Source organism: Arachis stenosperma, chromosome 6 (genome assembly GCF_014773155.1).
Source record: "Arachis stenosperma cultivar V10309 chromosome 6, arast.V10309.gnm1.PFL2, whole genome shotgun sequence".
In the NCBI taxonomy this organism is placed as follows: domain Eukaryota; kingdom Viridiplantae; phylum Streptophyta; class Magnoliopsida; order Fabales; family Fabaceae; genus Arachis; species Arachis stenosperma.
Genome location: NC_080382.1, coordinates 138,691,811 through 138,719,518, shown reverse-complemented (window position 1 = coordinate 138,719,518; position 27,708 = coordinate 138,691,811). Strand labels below are relative to the sequence as shown.

Sequence of the window (27,708 nt, the reverse complement as noted above, 5' to 3'; positions counted from 1 at the left end):
ATTATTAGCGACAGATGTTATTAAACAACCCGTCGTATTTTTTGGCCATAGATTAGTGATGGATTTTAATCCTCCACGTTAATTGTTTGCGATACCACTTTTAATAACGGATTTTATCCGTCATTAACACCAATATTTGTCGCTAAACTAAAAAATTCTGTCACTAAAATCTATTGATAATCTAAAATATTCTAGTAATGTAAAATATTATCTTCATCACATTGATACAAATTAATTTTCCTATGGACCCGAGTAAACAACACTTTTGGATATACTTGGAGATTATATATATATGCCATTGATAATAATAATAATAAGATTGAAAAAAAAAAATCCAAAAAGGCCATTTCATTGTGATGGTAGAAACCTCATGATCAGTGATCGGTGTGTCAATAATAATGACATAATGTTGCGGTAATGTATATATATATATATATATATATATATATATATATATATATATATATATATATAGTGCAAGGAAGGTATTGGCATCCATGTGAAACGTGATGGACGAATAATATATATGAGGTGCACTCGTCCTTCTTCTTAATGCTTTTTGGAATATTTTATTTTAATCACATCATTTTCCTTTCTTCCTTTTTCGTTTTAGGTATACCAACCCCCAAAACCTCTTCCTAATAATTCAATTTAAATGTTGGACCACCCTGCTCCCTATAATCTCAATCATCTAAAATATTCAAACACTAAAGGGAACAATGCATGGTGCAAACACTTCAATCATAAATTCTACAAATGAGATGATTTAAACCGAAAATAATAAATTTGTTGAATACTTACTATTATTAGCATGTATCTTAATACTATATATTAGATCATGGAAAAAAAAGTATATGTAAGTATTTGTGATGAACTATTTTTTTTTTCAAAAGTTTAATTAAGTTTATATAGGAAGACAAATATGAATGATTATATGTTTAACACATCTTCTCAAATAAAAGTTTTTTTTTGTGTTTGTTTGAATTTTTATATAATTTTTTTATTATTTATCTTATATTATTTTTTTTTGAAATAATAAAGATAAAACTTTAGACATTATCACATTATGAATCACTTCTTTCAAAAATTTAAGTTTATAAAAAGAGACACATAAATAAATATATCTCTCTAGTATATCGATTATAATGATGGTATGATTATAATTAGATAATAGTAAAAAGTTTATATTATCAATATATTTAATAAATCAATGTATGTGTTTACTATATGTTAATACGTCCTGTAGTTGTGTTTTATACTTTAGTAGTATTGTAATAGTTAACAAAAAATAATATATATAAATAGACTTAATTACTTTTGTTTCTCATCACCTACCCAAATCAAATTATTGTATTTTGATTTTCCAAGGGTTCTTGAGCTCGTCCTACTTGTTTCAATTTGCATTCATTAGGGTTCTTGAACGATTCATATTTAATTATTTTGTTAATTTTATATAGATTAATTGATATATCTAGGAAGATACATGGTACATATATGTAATCATCATTAATTATAACTTAACAAGCAAATGTAATTGACTTCCTATAAAATAATAGAAACATGCCCTTAATTAGTACCGTAAGCAATATAAAATGTGATAGATGATTAACAAATTAAATTGGACTATAAATTATTATGGATTCCTTTAGAAATATCCATGACTCAATGAGTAAAATTGAAAGGATGGTTTGTCGTTATATTTAGACTAGTATCAATATATATATTATTTCTGTTTCCCACTAGCATATGTTTAATAGCAATGGAACATTCAAATTTCCAAAGCATGTCTAATCTAGTTAAGTGGTCCATTATTGTCACTCCTAGAAAAATAATTTTTACGACAATAAAAATAATAATTAATATATTTATTAGTAATTAAACATTAATTATTTTATATTTTATTGCAAAAATATTTTAACAACAATTATATAATTATCGATAAATTTTTTTTAATAAAATAACCACAAAATATATATAATAATTATTATAACATAACAAAAATATGAGTTATAAATAAGAGTAATTCTTCAATGCTTGCAAGCAAATTAAATCTATCCTTACTTGTAAGAGTATTGAGTGTCTAAGCATGGCGTCAAACAAGTGTAAATAGACATTTAAGTTTGACACCAGCAGACAATGTTTATAACTTTTTTTACTTCGATTTCCAGCTTCTTTTTTTTTTTTAAATTGAAATATCTAATTTTATGTTTTCAAAAATAAAAAATAAGAAAAAAAATATATGGCTGGTTAGTGTATAAGCATGGTGCAGATACAGTTTTTCTTGTTGAAAAGGTTGTTATTCATAAAAATATTTTAAAATAATTAGATACCGTTATAAAATATTTTAAAATATGATAAAAATAATCAGATATTAAATATATATTTTTTTTTAAATTTTAAATTTTGATGTAATTTTTTGTAAGTATTATTAAAAAAATAAGACATTTTTATTTTTAAATTTGATGATTTTATGCCAAATAAATAGTTTTTAGTATTTTTTGAATGACCAAAATGCTTTAAAAAAAATAAAATTCTAGAAATAAATTTTTACTCTGTTTTTTGTATCTACATTTTAAATAATTATCTAAAATTATTTATATCTTTAATTTCATTGAAAAAGTGGAATAATTTATTATTTATTTACTTCAGATGTATAAGTTTTTATTATTGTAATTTACAAATTTGATTCTCTTTGCTTGTCAAGCAAAATTGTCATGATCGGTAAAGAGTAAAGACCAAAATGAACAATTATATGACTAAAGAGTGGTCTAAAACAGAATATTATATGACAAATACTTTTATTGATATTTTCATATTATTGTGGGTAAAAAAAAAAACAAGTGTAAAAAAAAAAGGAAAAGTATGAGGAGCCAATGAGATATTTATACAATGTGTACAATGGAGGTTTATAGAATATTAGAGATATAATTATTAGTGTTACATTTTTCCATCAGCTGAAGCTTTTGTGATGAGTGGTATCATGACATGGTATTAAAGCGCTAGATCCGAAAGGTCAAGAGTTCGATCCTTGGTGAACCCAAAAATTAAACTAATTCATCGAAAAGATGTTTATTATCCTTTGTACTCGGATGGTTATTCTAAATAGTATAGGGGATGTTCATTTCATAACTCAATAGCCATTGTACACATTGTACAAATAGTCCATTGTCTCCCTAGCGGGATCCTAAAAAAAATTATTAGTTTTGAGTTTTGACAACTAACTAACCCTTAAAAATACTTTGGCTTGTCATCAAGAATACTATTTAAATATTTTTTATTTTTGATTGGACAAGAGCTTATAGTCTGATTTGACTTATTTACTAAACTATCCTTTAAGTTAGAAGTAGTTCAAAAAAGGTGTTTAGTTAAATCTATGAAATCTTATGTTCTCTAAAAAGACTAATAAGGTGGTTAGTATATATGTAGTACGAAAAAAGAGTTTTCATGGAAGTGTTGTAACAAAAAAGTTTGGAACCGTACCATTTGCATAAGTTGCTTATATTTAAGGTATGGTTACAAATAGAAAAAAGTTTGCCTATGTCCACAATTAATAAATCTATTACATATCTAATGATGTTATACATACGTAGTACAAGTATTTTTAAGTCAAATCAAATTAGCACATACTTAACAAAAAAATATGTACATATATCATCATTTTTCTTTTTTTTTTTTGTTCTTTTTTTAACTCTGTAAATTTTGTTAGAAAGTATAAAAAATTATTGATATAGCATAAAAATTTTTACATATAATATAAAATTTTTTATACATATATAGTACAAATTAAACTTATCGATATAGTATTAAAAAAAATTTCATAGTAAAAAAGTTTTTCATAGTACACAAATTTTTGCATATACCCTATGAATTTTTGTGTATTTTATTGGTTGTATGATTTAATGTTCTAGTCTTCTAGACATGATTTTTCAAAAAATTCTATGATTTGCGAAAAAAAAATTTATGCTGTCCTCCAAAATATTCGTGTTGTACATATTTTGTTAGTTGGTGTTATTATTTATTTCTTCAAAAATTTTTACCAAAATTTTTGTGGTGCGCTAAATTTTTATTTATGTGTATTAAAATTTCTGTCTTATGCATATTTTATTGGTTATCAATATTTTAGACATGTGATATTTTAAAATTTTTTATGTTGTACATCAAAATTTATATGTTGTATATTAAAATTTTTGTACTCTAATTCTATAAACATATATAGAGAAAGAAGAAGACAATGACGACGATGATAATAATAATGAATGAAGATAAAGAAGAGAAAGAATGAGAAAAAAAAATAAATAAGAGAAGAAGACAACGACGTTAAAAAAAAATAAGAGAAAAAAAAGATAACGATAATGACAATAATCACATATATAACAAGTGGACTTAATTGGACTTGATTTAAAAATTGATTGGTTGCCTAACTTTATTGTTATATATTATTAAAATCTAATTGCTTCAGTTAATAGCTAAATTGATGTGGTATCTTTTTGAAGGTATTTCTTAATTTATTTTATTTGATTTATTTAACTATATTAATTAATTAATTATTTATTTAATTTGATTTGATTAAGATAAATATTAAGTTATTTAATATTTTATTTAACTATATTAATGATGTGATTTGACTGAAATAAATAAATTTATTTTATTTTATTTTGTGTTAATTTTTTATCTTATATATTTTAATTAATAATTTATAAAAGTGTTATAATTATTTATTTATTTAATTTTATTCAAATAAATACAAATTATTTAATATTTTATTTGACTAAAATAAATAAATAATTTTTTTAATTTGAATTATTTTATTTTGTCTGATGTATTTTGATTTATAATTTTTTAAAGTATTATAATTTTTACATACCATATTTATAAGATATTATTTATTTATTTAATTTATTTAACGAGCCAAATAAATTATAATTAATTATTATATTAATTATTTAATTTAATTAAATTAAATATATTTTATTTAATTCAATATATTGTCATGTTAATATTTAAATTATTATTTATCAAAAGTTTTTTTTCCATTTTTTTTAATTTTAAATTTTAGATTTTTATTCATTATTTATATTTTTTATTTTAATATCAAATCTAATATTTTTATTAATATTTTTGTATAATTTATTGTCTAATAGTTATATATGTCCATTATTAATTATACGATCGTGAATAAATTTTTATAAGATTAAAAATAGGCGTTGACTGTTGATAGGAAAATGTTTAAAAATAAGATTTATGAAAAAATAGTTTTATCAATATTTTTCCTTAAAAAACATTTAATTAAAAGGCGCCATTATTAGATATAAAAAAGATCATGTTATATGTGACTAAGGTTTTTTTGTCCATTAGATAGAGTTAGGCAAAGGATAATAAGGGAAATTAATAACATTCCCCTTTTCTATATATAATAAAAGAGTGAAAAAAAAAAAAGAACAATAGTCCTTTGTCATGCAAACTCAGAGCAACATCAAAGTGATGCTCATCAAAATTTGATCTCACTAACTTAAGTCACACAAAAAGAACAACAATTTTCTATGAGATACCATCATCAATGGAGATTATCAACAACAACAATAACAATGGAATTTCAAGAGTTGAAAGCCTAAGGAGTAATAGCTCCAACACATGGAGGAACAATAGCATGGATGTTTTCTCTTCGTCCGAACGGCGCGAAGACGATGAAGAAGCTCTCAAATGGGCGGCAATTGAGAGGCTTCCGACGTATTTGCGCATTCGGAGAAGCATGATAAACAATTCGGAGGTTGACATCAAGCACATGGGATTAACGGAGAGGAAGATTCTTCTTGAGAGGCTTGTCAAGATTGCTGAAGAAGATAATGAGAAGTTCTTGTTGAAACTAAGAGAAAGGATGGAAAGGTGAGGGGTATATTAGTCTTTTCACACCACATTACAACACTTTGATGCATAAGTCTTGTTGGATTCCGACCACTCCACTCACCATTATTTTTATGTTAACTCTATTATTTTGCCGGCTATGTTTGGTGACTGTATTTTAAATTTTTAATAGAGATCAAAGAAATATATATGATGGAGATACATTAAAAACATGTGTCTCCTTAATTATTACTTGTCTTGTTATTTTTCTTTTTTTTATATATATACACAAAGAAAATTAGATAAAAAAAATATTAGGTGACCAATATATATTATATTTACTTTAATTTGTTGAACTAAATGTAAAACAGAGTTGGACTTGATATTCCAACAATTGAAGTGAGGTTCGAGCACATAAATGTGGAAGCACAAGTTTATGTTGGAAGAAGAGCATTGCCTACCCTATTCAATTTCTATGTGAATGTTTTAGAGGTAATTCAATTAATTAATTAATTCATCTCCAAAATACCATAGAAAAAATAAATAAATAAATGGTCACATTTTATTTAATTTTGTATTTTGATAAAGGGGTTCTTCAATTATCTCCACATTATTCCAAGTCCAAAGAAGCCTTTACACATCCTTCAGAATGTTAGTGGAATCATAAGGCCCAGAAGGTGAATGATTATTTTATTATTATTATTTTCTTTTGTTCTCTTTCTATTAATATAAAACTTTATTTATTTATTATTTTGTTGTTGGTATAATGATGAGGTTTGTTTTGTAGAATGACTCTGTTGTTGGGACCCCCAAGCTCAGGGAAGACCACATTGCTATTAGCCTTAGCTGGAAAACTTGGTAAAGATTTAAAAGTAAGAAAATCAATCAAATTTTGCTTCATAAATTGTAAGCCATAGTTCCTTTTAAATTTTAGTAATTAAGGATATTGTTGTTCCTATGTGGTTAATAAAAAAAGGGATAATAATTGTGTTAGTTATGATGATGGAAAAATCAGAAATCAGGGAGAGTAACATACAATGGGCATGGGGTAGAAGAGTTTGTGGCACAGAGAAGTTCAGCGTATATTGGGCAACATGATAACCACATTGGTGAAATGACTGTTAGAGAAACCCTTGCTTTCTCTGCTAGATGCCAAGGGGTTGGACACAACTATGGTATGTCACCTTTACTCAACTATTCAAACTTCTTAAGCTTTTTTATTTTCTTATTATTATATTATGAGTAATGCTAAATATTTTTAATTTTATTCATTATTTAGTCAGTAATAATTTATATTTATATTTGCAAAAATTTTATACACAAAAAATATATAATTTACACTTAAATTTATCAGAATTTACACACATGAATTAATACAATTTACGCTCATATTTTTCAAAATGTGTTTACATAAATTAGTAAAATATGTGTTAAAGATAATTTAATATTTATATTAGTCAAAAAATAATAAAAAAAATACTAAAAGCTGGTACTTTTGGAAAGAAAATCAATTGGAGAGCAAATTTGATTATGCTCAAAAAGAGAATTAATCGTCTATTCAAATAATAATGATTTTTTTAGAAAATTATAAAATAATAAAATAAAGAGTTAGTTATTATTGAACTTATAATTTCTATTATGTATAAATTTTACTATTTTAATTTAATGATGATTAAACTATATATATATTTTTTGGTTTTTTTTTTATTTTATGATTTACCTCATTTGGGAGTAACTTGATCTAGAGAAAGCAATAACAAACAAACAAAAATCCTATTAACTAAGTTTAAGGGTTGGACAAAATTATGGTTAAGAAAGAAAAATGCTATATGAGACTATATTCAAAGACTAATTATGGTTGGTTACTTAGCTTTCACTGTTAAAACTTTCCAGGTTTTTTTTTTATACTTTTCTAATATAAAGTGAAACGCTATGACATTGAAAATATATTCCAATAGAAGGTTTTTACTTCAAAATAAATTTAATTTTTATACAATAATTTTATATAGACATCTCATGGTAAATTATTAATATAAAAAATAACTAATATTTAAATTTACTGTTTAGAAAATCATCTAACATGTAATTTAATTGGATAAAAATATAAAATTTTTTAGACTAAATTTTAAATTCTAAATTTTTTTATACTATTATTACATTAAAATTAAATTCATATAAATATTTTTAAAATACAAAAATATTCTAGGAATCAGCGCACTCCCTTTTTTAACCATCAATACGATGTTGGCTTGGTAGTAGAATAGAAGCACATTAAATTCCTATATCTATTAATAAAATTTTCAAAAATAATATTCAAACATTAAAATTAACTAGTAAAATCAGCTATCAGTAGATTTGTATATAAATATATGTGTAGTTTAATTTATTTCAATGTGTATTTATATTTCAACATATATTTTATACTAATGGTTAACTTCAGTAACTGATTTTAACGTACAATGTAACATAATCTTAACATTTTTGGGTTTCTCTGATTTATAGAGATGCTGATTGAACTTTTGAGAAGGGAGAAGGAAGCCAAAATCAAACCAGACACTGATGTTGATGCTTATATGAAGGTGAGAAATAATAACACTCTAATATTGTGTGAAAGATGCATTATTATTTCATTACATGTGATTTGATCAAAGCTTTGCAGGCAGCAGCACTAGAAGGACAACAAACTAGTGTGGTCACTGACTACATTCTTAAGGTATAACAACATCATAATCCAACCACATTATTCAATAAATTAAGGGAATGTAATGATTCTATCTTTTTTATGATTCTAATGGTGCAGATCTTAGGGCTTGAAGTTTGTGCTGACATTATGGTAGGAGATGGAATGATTAGAGGAATTTCAGGAGGTCAGAAAAAGAGAGTCACTACAGGTAATTCTTATTAAAAAAAAATTATAGATTAAAATTTTACTATTTTAATTTTTTAAAATAAAATTACCTATACTCAATCCTGATATTTAATTCTCGACATGATATTAATCTCTAAACTTTTTCTAGTACTAAATCAACGAACTAAGTGCTGAATTGACTTTAACTTATCATGCTGGATAAATGGCTAAACAACGTTATTTTGTTTTGGTACTTACAACAACAACAATAACAAAGTCTTATCCCACTAGATAGGGTCAACTACCTGAATCAAACAATGCCATTGTGCTCTGTCATGTATCATGTCTCGAGAACCCTTGCTCATTTAATACTACATCCGGACACCGATGCAGCGGCTCTTGCTCATTTGACATCGTACTCGAGCCATACAGGCATACAGCGCATTGCTTCCGGGCAACGACCTAGCTTTAGCGCAATAATGTCTTTGATTTATGTTATGGGGATTCGACTATATTTTTATGTTGGTTGTTGAGACCTAACACAACCTCCTCCTTTATCCGGGCTTGGGACCGACTATGTACCGCAAGTGTAACGTAGGCGGAGTTTCGTTTTGGTACTTAAACAAGGTAAAAATGAGAAGAGGAAAAAGAGTTTATATGATGTGTATAATCATTAAATCTCTCTTCATTCTCCAAAACGACTTCTTTTTTGCCTTATTTAAGAGCTAAAACGAAAAGACGTTATTTAATCATGTGTCTAGGGTGGCAAGTCAGAGCTACCTTAGCATTCTGTTAATTGTCTTAACCTACCTAGAGCTAGATCAATATAGTGAATTTTGAATATGAGAGATTAAAATAGTGAAAGTTGTGAATCTCAGTACTAGTACGGCGATTTAGTCAAATTATATAATTTGAAACATTGCCTACAATAATTTTTATTGATAATAATAAAATTTTTATTTTATGGATATTGAAGGAGAAATGCTTGTTGGACCTATAAAGGTGTTGTTCATGGATGAAATATCAACTGGTTTGGATAGTTCGACAACTTTTCAGATAATGAATTCGATTCGGGAATCGATTCATATTCTGAACGGAACAGCACTTGTGTCTTTGTTACAGCCAGCACCAGAAACTTATGAATTGTTTGATGATATAATACTTCTAACGGATGGACAAATAGTGTATCAAGGGCCAAGACAAAATGTGCTTGAGTTCTTTGAATCAATGGGATTCAAGTGTCCTCAAAGAAAAGGAGTTGCTGATTTCTTACAAGAGGTGACATCAAGAAAAGATCAATGGCAATATTGGGCTCTCAAGGATGAACCATACAACTTTGTAACTGTCAAGGATTTTGCTGAAGGCTTCCAATTATTCCACATTGGTCAAAAGCTTGGAGATGAGTTGGCCATTCCTTTTGACAAGTCAAAGAGCCATCCAAGTGCATTGACCACAAAAAAGTATGGTGTAAACAAGAAAGAGCTTCTCAAGGCTTGTGCTAGCAGAGAATTCTTGCTTATGAAACGAAATTCCTTTGTCTACATCTTCAAAGCCATACAAGTAAGTTCAAACATGATTCAAAACTTGCATTGACCCTTTTTGATTTTGATCCTTATGCAAGTATTGTTGTTTGTTTCCAGTTAGTTTATTTAGCAGTCATGACAACAACACTGTTTCTAAGACCAAAGATGCACCGAGATTCTGTGTTGGATGGAGGAACTTACTTGGGTGCACTTTTCTTCACAATCACAGTGGCAATGTTCAATGGAATTGCAGAACTAAACATGACCATAATGAAACTCCCTGTGTTCTACAAGCAAAGGGACCTTCTCTTCTACCCTGCATGGGCCTATTCTATTCCTCCATGGATTCTCAAGATTCCAATTACACTTGTTGAAGTTTTCCTTTGGGAAGCAATTTGTTACTATTCTATTGGTTTTGATCCAAATTTTGGAAGGCAAGTAGTACCAACATTAGTTACAAAATATGCTCATTGTTTTGGAGTCTGATTGAGAATGAAATATATCATTGGCAGGGTTTTGAAACAGTTCTTGGTAATCTTCTGCATCAATCAGATGGCGTCTTCGCTGTTTCGGTTGATGGCAGGACTTGGAAGGGATGTTATAGTTGCTAACACTGTTGGTTCATTTGCATTGCTCATAGTTTTGGTCTTGGGAGGATTTGTCATTTCAAGAGGTACAACAATCTTAATGAACCTATAAAACAAAAATAATATAATGTATATACTCAAATCTATTGTTTTGTGGCAGAGGATGTGCACAAATGGTTCTTATGGGGCTACTGGTCCTCACCACTGATGTATGCCCAGAATGCCATTGCTGTTAATGAGTTTCTTGGCCATAGTTGGAGAAAGGTAACAATACCCTTTTGCTTCTAACATTGAAAAGACTCTTAGAATGTTAATATAATATAAGATGCTTTTCTTTGTTTTTTTTATTTTGAATGTTGTAGGTTCTTCCTGGTACCAATGAAACTCTGGGAGTATTGGTACTCAAATCTCGTGGACTATTCACAGAATCGTATTGGTTTTGGTTAGGAATAGGAGCTTTGATTGGTTATGTTTTCCTCTTCAATTTTCTCTTCACCTTGGCTTTGCAATACCTCAGTCGTAAGTACCATCCTCATTTCCTTTTTTTCTTTCTGTGATCTATTTTCTTTGATTCTAAACAATCCATATTTGCATATCCCTGCCTCTGCAGCATTGAGAAAGAATCAAGCAGGATTGTCCCAAGAGAAATTGCTCGAGAGAAATGCTTCCACTCGCGAAGAGGCCGTTCAATTATCGACACGAAAAAGCTCCACAGGTTAGTCATTTGAGGTCCAAGTTGTAGTTTCTCTTTAAAATGAGTCCTTCAAACATTGTTTTTTCTTTTATGTAAGTTTGGTATTCAAAGTTCAAAGCATAACATAGTGACTATGATGACAAGACAGAAGCTAAGGTTATAGAAGAAGCAAGCATTTCATCCAGGTCACTTTCTGGAAGAGTTGGTGATTATAATAATAATAATAGTAATGGAAGAAGTGGAAGGAGGGGCATGGTTCTTCCCTTTCAACCTCTTTCCCTAACTTTTGATGAGATAAGATATTCTGTAGACATGCCACAGGTACCAAAACAGATTAGTTTATGACATTATATCTCATTTGGCCTAATGAAAATTAAAATCATTGCTATATTGATGGTTGTAGGAAATGAAAAATCAAGGGGTTTTCGAAGATCGTCTAGAACTTTTGAAGGGTGTTAGCGGCGCTTTTAGGCCGGGAGTACTAACAGCTTTGATGGGTGTAAGTGGAGCCGGCAAGACTACTCTGATGGATGTTTTGGCCGGAAGGAAAACCGGTGGATATATAGAAGGAAGCATCACAATCTCTGGTTATCCTAAGAATCAAGAAACGTTTGCTCGAATATCCGGATACTGCGAACAATTTGATATCCACTCACCTTATGTGACAGTCTATGAGTCTTTGATGTATTCAGCATGGCTTCGTTTACCCCATGAAGTTGATCCTTCAACAAGAAAGGTAAAAATAACTGTTTTCTAAATCACAGGTATGGCTGCTTAGAATCTGAACTCAATTGCATGATTTTTAGATGTTCATTGAGGAAGTTATGGAGCTTGTGGAGCTTAACTCATTGAGAGAAGCACTTGTTGGATTGCCGGGGGAGACAGGACTTTCGACCGAGCAAAGAAAACGGCTAACAATTGCAGTTGAGCTTGTAGCCAACCCATCAATAATATTCATGGATGAACCAACCTCTGGCCTTGATGCCAGAGCAGCTGCAATTGTAATGAGAACTGTGAGGAACACGGTCGACACAGGCCGGACCGTGGTTTGCACCATTCACCAGCCTAGTATTGACATATTTGATGCCTTTGATGAGGTAACAATAATTCTACCCAATTACAACTCAAATATAGTTCTAATTTTTGTGTACTAAGTTCTTCAATGTTCATGTTTTCAGCTGTTACTCTTAAAATTGGGAGGGGAACAAATATATGCCGGCCCATTAGGCCGCCATTGCTCACAATTGATTCAATACTTTGAGGGTATTGAAGGAGTTCCTAAGATCAAAGATGGTTATAACCCTGCAACATGGATGTTGGAAGTTACATCAGCAGTAACAGAAGCAAATCTTAATGTCAACTTCACTAATGTGTACAGAAGCTCAGAACTACACCGGTTAGACTTACATCTTGAACCTTTATATCTTACAACATTAGTTTGTTTTGTTAACTAATACTTTGAATTGTTCAGGAGAAATAAACAACTGATCCAAGAACTTAGTATACCTGTACAAGGTTCAAGAGATCTATACTTTGATACTCAGTATTCACAGAACTTTCTAACACAATCCAAAGCATGCCTATGGAAACAACATTTATCATATTGGAGGAACACATCCTATACAGCAGTTAGACTGCTATTCACAGCAATTATAGCTCTAGTGTTTGGGGTCATCTTTTGGGACATTGGCTTCAAAAGGTATGTTAAAAGGAACACTAAACTAGCAACTTGATATTTCAGAATTGTACTAACACATGAAAATGACAGGAGAAAGGAGCAAGATCTTTTCAATGCAATGGGATCAATGTATGCTGCTGTTACTTTCATTGGGGTGCAAAATGGTGCCTCAGTGCAACCTATGATAGCAGTTGAGAGAACAGTGTTCTACAGAGAAAGAGCTGCTGGAATGTATTCAGCTTTGCCATATGCTCTTGCACAGGTATATACTAATACTACCCCATCCTTAGTTATTAAGGTTCTAAAAACCGAACCGGTCATTGAATCGGTCAAATTAGTAATTGAACTGGTCTGATAGCTAGTTCTTGGTTAACCAAATAGAACTGGCGAATTCAGTCCGATTTTCAGAACCATGGTAAATATGTTATGATTTGGATGATGTATAATTTTTGTTTTCAGGTTATTATTGAACTTCCGCATATCTTGGTTGAGGCTCTTGTTTATGGGGTTATAGTGTATGCAATGATGGGGTTTGATTGGACAGCATCAAAGTTCTTGTGGTATCTATTCTTCATGTACTTCACATTCTTATATTACACCTTTTATGGGATGATGACAATGGCGATAAGTCCCAACCCACATGTTGCCGGTATATTGTCCGGTGGATTCTATGCAATATGGAGCCTTTTCTCAGGCTTCATCATTCCCTTATCGGTAAGATATAATAATAAGTTACATACACTTTTTAATTCAGAAAACTACGAATAAATCCTTGACTTTTAACTCAAAAATAAATAGATTTTTTTTACTAATTAAAAATATAAAAATATCTCAAATTTTTAAAATACAAGACATCTAAGTCTTTTTAAAAAGTTTTATTTATTTTTATATATTTTAGATAAAAAAAAACTTAAAAGTTTTATATTTTAAAAATTTTTTAATATCCTTATATTTTTAAAACCCTAAAAGCCTCTGAGACCCTTAACAAAAAAATCTAATCTGATTTCTGAGTTTTATTTTTATGGGACTAATTAGTCCATGTGTCAAAAAAAGTCAATGTTATTTTTTTTGTACAGGGACTAATCAGTCCCCCAAAAAAAGATCAGAGCTGAATTTGATGTTTTTTTTTCTTGGGACCTCGTTGTCATTTCAAAATAATTGTTAAGTCGAGTGGAATATTCACTCAAAATTTATTTATCTTTTTTTAATTTGTATACTATCACGGCAACAAAAATAATTTTTAGTAGTTATTTATTTTGTCTTTACATTTATCAGTAACTAGACTATTTTGTTGTTAAAAAAATTTAGTTATAATTATAATAATCTTAGATAAAAAAATTAATAGTCATAAAAACTCTATAACTTGTTATTCTAACCTATAATAATAATAATAATAATAATAATAATAATAATGAAAAATATATAATTTTTAAAAAATAGTATAATTAACAATTTATGATGAATTGAAAAAATATTAAAATGACAGAGAATACCCATATGGTGGAAGTGGTGCTATTGGATATGCCCTGTTGCATGGACACTGAATGGATTGGTGACTTCACAATATGGAGACAACATGGACAAACTTGAAAATGGTCAAAGGATTAAGGATTTTGTGGAGAGTTACTTTGGATTTCACCATGACTTTCTTGGAGTTGTTGCAATTGTGGTGGCTGCTTTCTCACTCTTATTTGCACTCATTTTTGCATTTGGCATCAAAGTATTCAACTTCCAAAAAAGATGATCAAATTGTATATGTGCTCTTTAATTAATTGTTTCTAAAAACAATTTATAGAAAATCAAACACACTAGCATTATATAGCATTGTATATTGCTTGACAAAATTTATTGCTCCAAATCCATATCCTAGGTTTTCTTTTCTTTGCAATCATATGGGTTTTCAATTGTACTAAAACCCAAGGGGGAAAAAATAGTTACACTTACAATAGCAATGGAATTAGAAAATATATATATACATTACAAGATATATTTTTATTTTAGTCTTTTGCAATCAAATTGTACTAGCATATATCAATTTACTCTTCTTGTTGGATAAAATTTTATCAAATTTAAGGTAATTTGATTTTGATATCGATCATGTGAAAGAGTAAATTCTTTATGTAATGTTATCTATTTTTTTTATATATTTAAAATTCACTACTACTTCAATAATAGTCATCATATGTATAAAAAAAATTATTAGTCAATGCCAAATATTACTTTACTCTATTATTTCATTAATCTTATTTTGACGAGAAAATAATGTTGTTTTAACATGTATATCAATTTTCTCAAAAAATCATATGTTTTTTGGTAACAGAGATCACTAGTCTTTATCGGGCACGAATTCGGTACGCCGGCCTCTTTTGAGCACCGAAATGCCAAAAATTTATTTGGCTTATTGGTGTGCCTTTTTAATAAGAAGCCATTAGATTTTACATATTTTTTTAGTTCAATAGTGAAGATTATCTTAAATGTAGTTTAATATAATTGATTATTTAATATCTTTTGTGTCAGTCAATTATTTTAAAAATATTATTTTTTTTATGGTTATTATTGTTATATAAGAAATATATGTGGGTTTATATCAAAAAAATTAAGAATACATAAGATTATATTAATTAGAGTTAAATATCTCCTATTATGTTAAGTGCCACCTTCAACTTCTTCAATCTTTCAGTAGCCAAGCCAAACCATCCTTTCCTCGATGCTTTCCTAACACTCTCCAACATCTCATTCGTTGTAAAAATTATCCTCACAAACCTTTAATAGCTCCATTTTTTCCCTAATTTTCGCCACAACCTCGTGTACCTCGACATCAACTATCTAGTCGGAAATGAACTTGATGACTCCGGCGAGGTTGTCGGAAAAAAGCTGAAACTGGAAAATGGCGCTATTGGCGAGAGAAAAGAGTAATTCAAAGTTGTCGCGGTGGGAGAGGATGTAAGATTGGACCTTAGATCAGATCTGAAGGGGATGCAATTAGTAGTTGGATGAGGACAACAACGGATGAAGCAGAGGAAGACAACGACGGAGACGACGTCGCCGGAGAAACCTTCTTCGACGATTTTGGCCGAAACAGCAAGGCTCTGATCTTCAACGGATGAGGTAGTTTCGACGAAGCGCGGTCATATTCTTCGATTATGTACGTCAGATCTTCGTCGTTGGTGACGGAGATCAAGGTTTCTAAGTTTCCGTTCGGCAATTGACACCGTAACGTCACAGACGAACTGCACAACTCTCCTAGCTTTACCCAAAAAAAAAAAAAACGAGGAACACTGAAAATTGAGAGAAACAACGCTAAAAAACGAATTTGAGAAACAAATGAAACGGTCCACGGTGAAGACTCTGGTGTGGCCACCGATGTAATGGAGCTCGCCGTCAGTAACACGTGGGAGGATCTTGCCGCCGTAGTTGCAGAGGAGCTTAATCGTACGGCCGGGACTCGTTTCCATGGCTTGCTACTCAGTTAGTTGGGAAACAGAAGAAGCTTAGAAGATTCTAGAATAGGAGAGGCAGAGGAAAGGTTTGAGTTGTTGTTGGCGGTGGAGATAATAGAAGGGGCAGCTTGCCATGGCGGAGGAAGGAGAGGAAGAGAACCAAGAGGATGAGGGAGCAACGGTAATAATAAACTAATGATCCAACTAATTTTAATAATTAAACTAAATATATTCATTTAAAAAATTATTAAATAACTCCTCTATTTTTTAAGTAATTGCAAAAAAAATTCCACTAAAATAAATATTTTTATTTTGGCCTTTTCTGACCTATCGATACGCCAAACAGATTTTTAGCGTTTCGATGCACTATAATAGACTGTGTACCGAATCTGTGCCCGTCTTTATCCAATGCTTTTAGCTGATCGAGTTTTCTCCCTTTTTTTTCTTTTTTTTTCCCGAAATTTTGCTACTACCAGAGCCAAAGTCTCCTGGGAAGGAAGGAGCTCATGGCCCCAACTTATTTTTTTTCAAATAAATTATATGTAAATTTTATTCTAGTTCTCCTAAAATTTTTATTTTAATGTCTTTTTTTATTTTAATATTTTTTATTATGAAATTAATTTTTAGTGCCTCCTTAAAATTTAATCTAGCTCCACCTGTGATGACGACTACTCTTTTCTAGAAAATTTATAGAGATTCTTACTGTTTCCACAAATTAAATGTAAATTTATTTTCAACCAATATATAACGTAAAGTATTGAAAAAATATTATACTATAAAAACCAGTTGTACGCAATCCAAAATAACATAAACATTAAAAGATGGAAAAACCCTGCCGTAAAAATTAGAGAAATGATAATCGACGAACATTTTTTTGTATTTATTTTGCATTTGAATTAATATTAACCAAAAATTTCTTTTTCTACTAACAGTGCATTTAAAAGATTAAAAAAATTAAGATAATATTAGTTTCTTGGGTGGGGCCAGAAAACTCAAAAAAAAATTATTATATATTGATATCAAATATAAATTAATTTAGATATAAAACTAACATAACTTTTACTTTTTAAAATAAAAAATAACAGAGATGGTCATTTAATTTTAATAAAGATATTTTTGGAAAAACTCATTACGAATTAATTGTAAGCAAATTAACCAATTTGAATTGATCGAATGGCAGCTTACTTGTCTAATTAAACAAGTGTCGAAAGTTCCAATCTCGCCGCCTTATGAATGCAATAATAAATTGACCAACAAAAAAAATTGTAAGCAAATCAAAGAGAGAATATCCATATAGTGGAAGTGGTACTATTGGATTTGCCCCGTGGCATGGACCTTAAATGGTGGTTTCCCAATATGGAGATATATGATGGGGAATCTTGATAATAGTCGTCTAAGTATTGAAGAATTTGTGAGGAACTAGTTTGGATTCAAACATGATTTTCTTGGAGAGGTTGCAGCTGTCATGGTTGCTTTCTCACTCTTGTTTGCATTCATGCATCTTTGCCCTTGGCATCAAAGCATTCAAGTAGATTGATTATATAGGAGAGATCGTCATTGTGATATCTTTTTATGATTTACTATTTTTATTAAGATTCTTTCGTCCTCCATTTCATTTGCAAAATTTCATATTATTAAAAATATTTCTTACTTTTTCCCAAAAAAAGTTTAAAGAAAATTACAATAAATAATTACCATGGTAACACATTCCCTTCCATTCTTTCTTTTTCATTGCTCCCAAACATAAACTTAACCATAATAACAGCAGAAGGCATGCATGTTTGGTTAACACAACAATCTCAGGCATAAAAATTTCTTCTCTATTTTATTTCCACGTGTTCCTGCTAATGTTCATACTTTACTTCATTGTCCATCGATGAATTTCACAGTTCTAATGCCCAAAAAAAAAAAAACAAAAACAAAAAACAAACACACACACACAAAAATAGTGAAGTACTAAGATTACTCCTACTGAATTTTGTTATGGACCAAATTATACACAGAAGAAAAAGTCAAATCCTTTAGGCGAATTATATACAAAAAATCTCGTTCCTAGCGAAATTGCATCTCTTGGATAGAAAGTTAAGTATTCTAGACAAAATTTTGGAAGAGAAAATTGTGTGTCATAAATATGAATAAAAATAATGGCATTTTAAAAACTCGCATCTCTTCATTTTCACTAAGTGATTTTTTTTCATTATAATATTTTTTCAATAAAGAAAATTTCATTGAAAATAGTCTACCATTCGTAAATTAAAAGAAAAAGAATAATAAATCTACACAATACCAACCGAAATCAAATATAGAAGCCAGATAAACAATATGAAGCTCTTGCAACCCACTAATCACTAAACCAATCCTTGAAAGAACTCTCAAGCACACACTATGTATAGACTATAGTTATTCCGTCGACCTTACCATTAAACGATTTTATATTAAATTGGATTTTACATATAATAACCCAGCGTTTGTATTATAGGATTGCTCTAAAAATAATCACCCCACTAGACAATGTGTTTTCCCACATTATCGAACCAATTAAAAACCCCATCTATTGTAAAAATATGAATTTCCAACATCTAATGAAATACAATAAAACATACTTGTTATAATGGCAACTGCAGTGACTCAATTAGATGAGGCGTATGGAAGAGGAAAATTTATGAGATATGGCAGTAAATGGAAGCTGGTAAAGAATCTTTCGGAAAATATAATTAGCAAAATTTCACTTGAAATAGTTGATCGGCAAAGTATGCTACAATAACGGGACCAGCCAAATCACCAGCAGCACACCCTGGAGGAAAAAAAAAGAATGAAAAATTAGAAAGAAGAACAAAAGATATAATGAAACCTTAGGTAAGAAAAAAAAGTATAGTAAGCATTGAAAAGAAAAACATTATCAAACAATCAAGTAGCTTTTCGCATTTGTTCGACACTTACCAATCCACTGGCCAAGCGATGGACGAATAAGGATAGCACCAATGCCAGCTCCTATGGAAGCGAATATTAGAGATGAGGAACACCTAACTGTAGCAACAAAAATTCTCTGCCCAAGAATTGCAACTTGCTCGGATTTGTCAACATTGTTACCCTCATCATCTGGGGACTTGAAAATCGATTTAAAAAACCGGTACATGTCAATGCCTACTTGGACAATCCATGATGCTGCAACTCCAAGCATGTGTCCTGTAAACAACGAACAGATAGTTGGCAAAAAATAAATGCAAGTCAAACGTTAGGCAATCTCAACTTCTCAAGACTAAAAGATGATTAAGTAAGGGTGTTTTGACCTCGAAAAGTTGTTCTGCTAACACAAAAGAAGTAAACATGATAAGGCATATTCCTTGCAGCCTTGCGAGAAGCTGATTTAGGGACATCTGTTCAGGAAATCAACACCAACTACTGTAAGATTTTTTGGAGATCGTACAATGAACTTCATTGCAATGAGAAAGAAAAAGAAGATAAGAGATCACACAGTATAAATCAGACACTACAACTAAAATTTAATTGATATATCTATCCAAGACATTTTTCTAGGAAAGAATAAAATAAAATATTCTTTTCGTGGAAAATAGTAATTACTTTTGGGTATGTATGTGCAAAGAGTATATACAAATCATTAGAGGGAGTGATTAGTAATTGAATGGTTGTTCAATAAATTTAAAGTAGGGGAGTATATACATGTCAAGTTGCAAGGAAGGTTTCCCTCCCTTTGTCATTCCAAACCTTCGCTTCAAATTATTCGTACACTTTTTTGCCATTCCATAACCAATAATGTGGCAGAACTTGAAATTTGTTCTAGTGTACATACCTTTAAGAATTTTCCATGCCATTCTTTCTGAAACATAATGAACAGCAATTCTTTCTAAAATCCTTCTAGTCGTCACAACGGTTGTCTGTAAAGGCATGCAAGACACAATTACCAACTAAATTTAAACGTTATGAGAACTGAGAAATGCAATGGAAATTTCCCACATAGCAGGGTGTGAAAGCCAAGGGAACCAAACCTATTTACTTGGGAATTACCCAATACATAGTATCTATCAACAGCAAAAAGATTAGTGTGGAGGAGTATCGAATGAAAATAGTGAATTATTTAAATTTAATTTCATTAATAACAATAACAACAAACTAGCAGTGAATAAGTATGCATTTATTCTCCAACGCTAGATGTCTGAGGAGGCTAATTAGATTGGGGGAAAAGAGTCGAATAAACTAATATGAGCGAATTTGTGCAATCTTACATATATAATTGTAAATACTTCATAGAAAATGAAGTTTGCATAACATTTGATAGCATGGGCAATAAATAGATGTAGATTATACTTGGAATAGATATATGCACTATGATAGAGATGGAGGTCTTCTGAAGCTGACAGCATTGACCACCATAACCATGTCAGGATTTTATTAAAATTATTCCTAGTTAATGTTATATTTTAAGTAACTTAGATTAACTGATCAGCAACAAATTTGGACTCAGATTAGAAATTAGCATCCTAGAGCATATTACACAGGTCAGCTATATGATAAACAAGGTCAATAGCATGGATGGAAGCCAGAGATGGATTGCTATACTTACATTATGGGTTGCTTCTTATGTTTTTGTCAATTAGCACCATTCAAAAACAGAAATGTTATTTCGACAACTCAAAGTTGTATATACCAAAAAGTTTTCTTGTTAACTTTGCAAATAGATTGAAACATCAATGAAATTTAAACTGTCTGTAATTTCTGAATACTTTAACTTCTGTAAATAGTTTGAAACTTTAGTTTAAAGCGTCTGTAATTTCTTAATGGATTGCAACATTTGAATAGAAAAAGTGAGAGAGAATTTGTGGACCGACACCTTTATTACACTCGATCAAAATTGTTGAACTTTGAATTGTCAAAATAGCAAAACCAATCATCGTCATGCTTATTAAAGTGCAGCCACATATTGATGAAAATTTCAGATGTTTTTGTGTTACTGAAACAATTTTAAACCAAGGGCTACTACCCTGCTTTAAGTGTGAACTACAAATACCCAGTGTTTGTTACTGTTGAATGTATAGAAGTTCGAAAATTTGCCAAGAATGAACCACCATCGTGGCTCCCTAAGCTAATAAATATCTAGTGCAATTTGTAAGATAAGACTAATCTTTGGGGGGCCACGATAGCATTTCTTTAGGGGGGCCATTTTGTCAAAAACAGAATTTGAAGGGTCAAAATGGTGGTTTACTCATTTGCTAAATTCCATATGTCAAATCAAAAGCCTGGTTTAGTAATCAAACACATGCTGTCTGCGTTGAATACCATAGGGAATGGATCCTCTCAATTTTTTCCCCTCAATTGTTTGGTAAAGTGTGATCTCTCACCTTACATTCTTTAAGTGGGACCAAGAGAAAATATGTGAAAGAAGATATAGAAAAAAAATTGAGGATCCACTCCCTAACATGATCATCTACCTATGTATGATGACAAGGAGGCTTATAGAAATCAGAGATAGGATATCCTAACAGCAAAACATCATTGCCACTAATAATAAATGACAAACACACTCATCAATTTCATAAATTATGAATATTTCTAGTAAATAATTGGCTGAACAAAGAATAGACAAAGAAGGATAAATAAAATCACACCTCACGGATGATTTGCTTCACTGATTTCTTGAAGGGGACAACCAGATCAGTCGGCTGCTCTTCCCTCTCCTCAAGGAAATCGTCATCTTCCATTTCAGCACGAGGCTCCAAAAGAGGCAAATAGAACATTAAGAATGACCTTAGGGATGTCATCATCAAAGGCCTAAATTCAAAAGCAGAGAATAGAGGCTTAAGCTCCACATTGTAGTGTTTGGTAGTACTATATCTTAGAGAACCATCATTATTATAAATCCCTTTAGAAGCACTTTGTAGACCAGAAATATAATCTTCAGATACTGCTGCACCAGCATCGCAATAAGCAACTGGCGACCTGAAATTCAAGTGGAAAGACTCTTGAAATACATATGCTAGTTGCTCAAGGTTAACCACAGTAGAATAGACAACAGCATTACTGATTGTAATGAAGAGTAGACAAGACCATAGAAGGTCGATGAAATTCATTTACCCCTGTCCAGGTTTGTCTGCAATTCCATTCTAACAACTTTAATAGCCTACAATTTAAATCCCCTATGTCTATATATACTTTCAATAATAAATCAGCCTAAAGATTCAAAACGTGGAAACAGTTCAAAGGTATGACATTCTTTAAATCTAAGAATTTTTTACTGCCTCGTAAATAAGTCTTTAAACAATTGCAACTTGTCCAAATTTGTAAAATATAAATAAATAAACAACATCTTGAAATCAGCTTGCTAAATCTCCAAAAACCCATTATGAAAAACAGCTTAATTTTCCACATCCAAATGCCAAATCAAATATAAAAAAGTAATCATGTATTCTCTCATATTTTATACCCATATCCACAACAAAGTAAATTCATTATCCATCCGTATAACAAGAATGACTGTATAGACAAATCGAGGCAGAAGAGCATACCCAAAAAAAGCCCTCGAGGCAAAGCCAGTACCAGCAGCAAAGGAAGCTGCAGCACCAACAGCAGCAGAGGCAGAGAAAAAGGCAGAAGACTGAAAGGGTTGTGGAGAGTGCAAACCAGAGCCAAAGTTTTGGTTTTTCCTCCACAGGTCTAGAAGTATAGCTATTCCAGCCATTATTGGAGCTTCTGACGTAAATCAGCAAGTTGCAAATAAACTGCCTTATAATCTCATACGCAGAACACGGTGCCAAATATTCCTCGAACTGTGGCCTTCTAAACCCTGATCCACATACAAAATGTGAATAATAGGCTAATAGTGATGCAATTAGCTATAGGAAAATCTACCAACTTACTGAGAACTCACATCAGCATCACTATTACCAGAATACAAAACCAAAATAAAAACAAAATCAACATACCCTCAAAGTTTCTTAACAGGAAGTCATAACAAAGGGAACTCAAATAGATATCAAGCGAAGACGAAAATGATAAGAAGTCTAATCATAAGCTTTATATATCATCTTTCATAACAAAGTTGATGTAAAATATTTCAGTTGTAATTGGCGTACCACTGCACTATCATCAACTACACCATTGGAAAAACCACAACACTTGGTCTTAAAAAGTGAACACAAATTGATTAGTATACCCCAAAACAAAGCCTCTACGAGACTCAAAAATATACACCTTGCTGTGTTCTGTTTAGACCAACCAGACAAAACTTTCTCACTTTCAACTTAATATAAGGCTAGATAAACAGCTCAACTAGTCATATTATAAAACCAGATCAAAGATTCATAGTAAAGCGAACAAAATAGCACATGTTGAAGTAATCATGAACTAATTTGAAATATTAACAGTGCTAGAATTCCAACACAATCTTCCGGTCAAATATCATCCCTAGGGAGAAAAGAACCTTAGGGAACAAGCTCGGTCAATGAAGAAACACTGTTGGATAGGGCAATGATTTTTGAGCTAAAGTCTTGAACAGAGCAAGAGGAAACAAAAATGTGATTAACAAAAGACAAAAGCTAAAATTAGAAACTAAAAATTCTAGAGAAGGAATTTATGGGGGTTATAATCTTGCATCGTACTCAGAAGCAGAAAAATGAAGATTATAAGGAAAGGTAAAAACGAATCGCACCCAAACAGTGGACTTGGGCGGCGGCGACAACGGCGGCTACCTCATCGGCGACGTCAACATCTTCCTCTAATCCTTGCTTCCTGAGCTGGTGATCCGACGCAAAACAGCGGTAGGTGCAGAAGAGAAAACATTCGAGGTTACCGGTGGTGAGGTGGCGACGGCGACGGCGATGGCGAGTGCAGCGTGACGAGAGGGGGTTAGGGCTTCGAGATTTGGGTCGATTGGATCCGAGAGAAGAGAAAAGAGACCAATGGGGTGTCAGTAGAAATATGCGGTTTAAGATTAATTTTTTATTTAAGAAAAATTGAACTATTTATAACTACAGTATCAATAGCAAGATTAGAGGCTTCACATCTTTTTATGGACAATTTATCTAAATAAAATATTTGGGATTTATATTTATGCAAATGTAATAATTAAAACTAATTATATATGTGTTTTATTTTAAATTTATATAAACCGCATAATTTATTTTAAGAAGAGGGATATTTATACATAAATTGTAGAATTCTTATACGATTTATGAAGAAGTAGATTTATATATAAATCATAGAATTTCTGTTACAATTTATGAATAAGTAAGTTTGTATATAAAAATTGCATTTTTGAGTATGTGAGTAATTAGAATCGAGAGGATTTGGGGGAGAATTCAGCGACAACGATATTCTAATGGGGTGGGGTCATAAAAAATCAAGATCGTTTGTCTCGATTGAACGATTTTGTTCACGTAGCTGGAAGCATCAATAAAGAGGTTAGTTCTTTATGGTAGCGTTTGTTTGCGAGACAAAGACCAAGAGACAGAGACAGAGAGACAGAGACCAAGAGACAGAAACAGAAATAAGTATTAGTATTGTGTTTGGTGTGAAAGTGTACAAGACTGAGTTATGTCTCAGCATTGTGTTTGGTTTGAAATAAAAAATAAAAACTAAATATTAAAAATTACTAAAATGCCCTTAATTCCACCCAACAACCCTAACCCCCAAAAACAATTTCATTTTCATCAGCTTCAAACCCTAACCCCCTTTCTCCTCTCCTCTTCCGTCAACGAACCCTGGAGCCCGACCCGCCGCCGGTAGTACCTCCAAGGGTCGGAACCACGAAGGCGCCTCTCCAGTTCTCCTTGGTTCATCTTCGTGGCCCCATTTGTCACCCTCAGTTTGTGACGCTACTGCTGTATCCACGTCGATGTGTGTGCGTCGCCACCGTGTGGGAGCTGTGCGTCTGGTATCCGCTGTTTCTCTGTTAACAGAGTTGGTATGTTTCTTAAATTTTCAAACTTTCAAAGGTGCTCCTTCCCTCTTCCCTGTACGCTGTAAATCCTAACCCTCTGAATTATTTATAATTGTGAATTCGTTTTTAACTTAGTAATTAGACAAAGATTCTGTAGGGATCTGCTCAATTGAGGCTTTAATTAGTTGCATAGTCGTTAATTTGTTGGAATTAGACTGTGGATTAGCTCTGAAGAAAATATTGGAGCTGAATTATATGGAACTACTGTTTTTTATTCCTGCTAAACAACCAAGTTATTACTAGGTTGAGACTTGAGAATGCTGTAGTTAAATGTGGGCACAACTAGGATGGTTCATTCATGTAGATGATTTTGTAGTAGAATTTTTTCATTTCCTATTCAAATGTCTTTTTAAGGAAAGCTGAAATCCTTTTGGTTTTTGCATAAGTTCATTTTGCAGACATTATTAATTGTTCTGTGAAATGCAGGTCGAAGTTGAGGAGTTACCGAAAAAAATTACTGATATCCAAAATCTGGTAAGAAGATGTAAAGCGCCTAACTTTTTGTACATCTGTTTTAGTCTTTAGTTCACTAAAAAGATTCATTGTATGTTGCAATCACAAGAAACAAACACAACTAACAAAATGACCATATGTTTGGTGTTGTCCACATCAGTCCTGCATCAAACTGATTGAAATCCATACATTGTTTGTTTCTTAAAACTTTTTTTTTGTTTAAAAAAAAGAGAGAGAAGAACAGGTACATTGTTTTGATTCCTACCAAAACAGAGTACTTTGTAATTTTGCTATGTAAATATTTGTTGATTTTTGTTGTTATACAATACAATCCACTTTTTGAGGAGCAAGGAATTGCATATTCGTATTCATAGCTTTTTCTTCTTCTTCCTCCTCCTCTTCTTCTTTACCTGAGGTTGGTTTTGTATTTGTTTATTTTCTTTTTGTTATATTTTTCCTCCATTTTTCAGGTTTTAGGTATCATCCATTTTTTTATTTCATATTTTATATGTTGTTAGTTATCTGTTGTTGCCATTTCTAAATTGGTTTATGTTGAATCATCTTTGGTTGTTTCATATATGAATCTTCGGATATTTTTGGCACCTTGGATGATTAGAACTTTGTAACTGAAAACAAAAAAAATGTGAAATTTGATTAGAATCAAAAGCATTTTGTTAGTGTAAGTCTGTAACACCCTTAACTTTTTTGATAAAAGTAACACCAAGGAAGGAGAAAGATCACTTGGAACTTTTGAAGAATGACAATATGACAAGAGGGGAGATACTAAGATAATTGACTTGTTTTCTCGATAATGGGGTTTTATTGGGAGGAAGATTCTCTCTCTTATTTTGGTAGAGGGTATAAATTCGTTTTAGTATCTCTTTTATGTGTAGTATGTACTAAATTAATAATTTTGAATTACTGTTAAAGGTATAGCCTGGTTAACACTGGCTTCCACAAGTAGAAGATCTACAAGTGGTACGTACGGCAGCGGCAATATAACGGGAGACCGTTTTTGTGAGTGTGGTTTAAGAGCACCGTTACAAGTTTCGAAAAGCGTAGCCAACCCGGGTAGAAAGTATTACGCGTGTCCTACAAGGCGATGTGGATGGTTTAGATGGGCAGGTCCAAGTATCCAACATTCTGACGTTGGAGATAATCGATCTTCTCAGCTGAACTCTAATTTTAATACGAGCGAACGAGTGGAAAAACTTCATACTAATGTTGTGTATATGAAGTTTTTAGCATTTCTTCAACTTCTTGTTTCTGTAGTTTGTGTTGTCTTGATCATTGTATTGTTGTGTAAGTTGTAGTATGACCTTTGAACTCAAATAGGCAAATGAGAAATTGTAATAACTAGTTTGAGAACATGTTTCTGTAATTTTTATTGGTAATTACAAAATGAGGACACATTCAACATCTCTTCTTCTATTTGTGACTGTGTCCTTTTTACTTGACTACTGCTCTCACATTATATTTCCTTTTTGTTATTCAATATCGTATAAGAGGAATCATATTATACACATTACGTTACATTAAAAGAAATAGATATGAAGCTAAGTTAGAACATAAGAAGAATGAAGACAAAATGGGTCCAATAGTGCAATGAGAAAAAAGAGAAGAAAATGAAATCAAAGCTAACCGGAATAAGTTGAAAGTAAGTAGCACTGTGACATACATAACCCAAAAAA

At 31.1% G+C, this 27,708-nt stretch overlaps 3 protein-coding genes across 4 annotated transcripts; 1 reads left to right on the top strand and 2 right to left on the bottom strand.

Moving 5' to 3' along the window:
* The first annotated feature begins 5,437 nt into the window (after window positions 1-5,437).
* LOC130935315 (pleiotropic drug resistance protein 1-like) lies at window positions 5,438-15,184 on the top strand. The gene is made up of 22 exons (XM_057865008.1): window positions 5,438-5,883; window positions 6,213-6,333; window positions 6,430-6,518; window positions 6,629-6,713; window positions 6,857-7,016; window positions 8,344-8,420; window positions 8,501-8,554; window positions 8,642-8,732; window positions 9,666-10,249; window positions 10,330-10,646; window positions 10,725-10,885; window positions 10,960-11,063; window positions 11,162-11,318; window positions 11,410-11,514; window positions 11,642-11,814; window positions 11,897-12,229; window positions 12,300-12,590; window positions 12,672-12,889; window positions 12,965-13,192; window positions 13,262-13,433; window positions 13,631-13,885; window positions 14,658-15,184. The coding sequence occupies exons 1-22, from the start codon at window positions 5,558-5,560 to the stop codon at window positions 14,913-14,915; spliced, it is 4,359 nt and encodes a 1,452-aa protein (XP_057720991.1). The 5' UTR covers window positions 5,438-5,557; the 3' UTR covers window positions 14,916-15,184.
* Window positions 15,185-16,127: 943 nt separating this feature from the next.
* Window positions 16,128-16,626, bottom strand: LOC130934784 (protein PAL OF QUIRKY-like). The gene is made up of 2 exons (XM_057864319.1): window positions 16,503-16,626; window positions 16,128-16,414 (listed from the first exon to the last, which is right to left on the bottom strand). The coding sequence occupies exons 1-2, from the start codon at window positions 16,624-16,626 to the stop codon at window positions 16,128-16,130; spliced, it is 411 nt and encodes a 136-aa protein (XP_057720302.1).
* A 2,313-nt stretch (window positions 16,627-18,939) lies between these two features.
* Window positions 18,940-24,553, bottom strand: LOC130935726 (uncharacterized). Of its 2 annotated transcripts, none has more exons than XM_057865605.1 (7): window positions 24,315-24,553; window positions 23,133-23,410; window positions 22,236-22,566; window positions 20,423-20,507; window positions 19,902-19,988; window positions 19,552-19,797; window positions 18,940-19,405 (listed from the first exon to the last, which is right to left on the bottom strand). In XM_057865605.1, the coding sequence occupies exons 2-7, from the start codon at window positions 23,303-23,305 to the stop codon at window positions 19,326-19,328; spliced, it is 1,002 nt and encodes a 333-aa protein (XP_057721588.1). In that variant the 5' UTR covers window positions 23,306-23,410; window positions 24,315-24,553; the 3' UTR covers window positions 18,940-19,325. The 2 variants fall into 2 exon arrangements, with proteins under 2 accessions (XP_057721588.1, XP_057721587.1); XM_057865604.1 differs by having other exon boundaries at window positions 18,943-19,405; window positions 24,275-24,553.
* Between the last annotated feature and the right edge of the window lie 3,155 nt (window positions 24,554-27,708).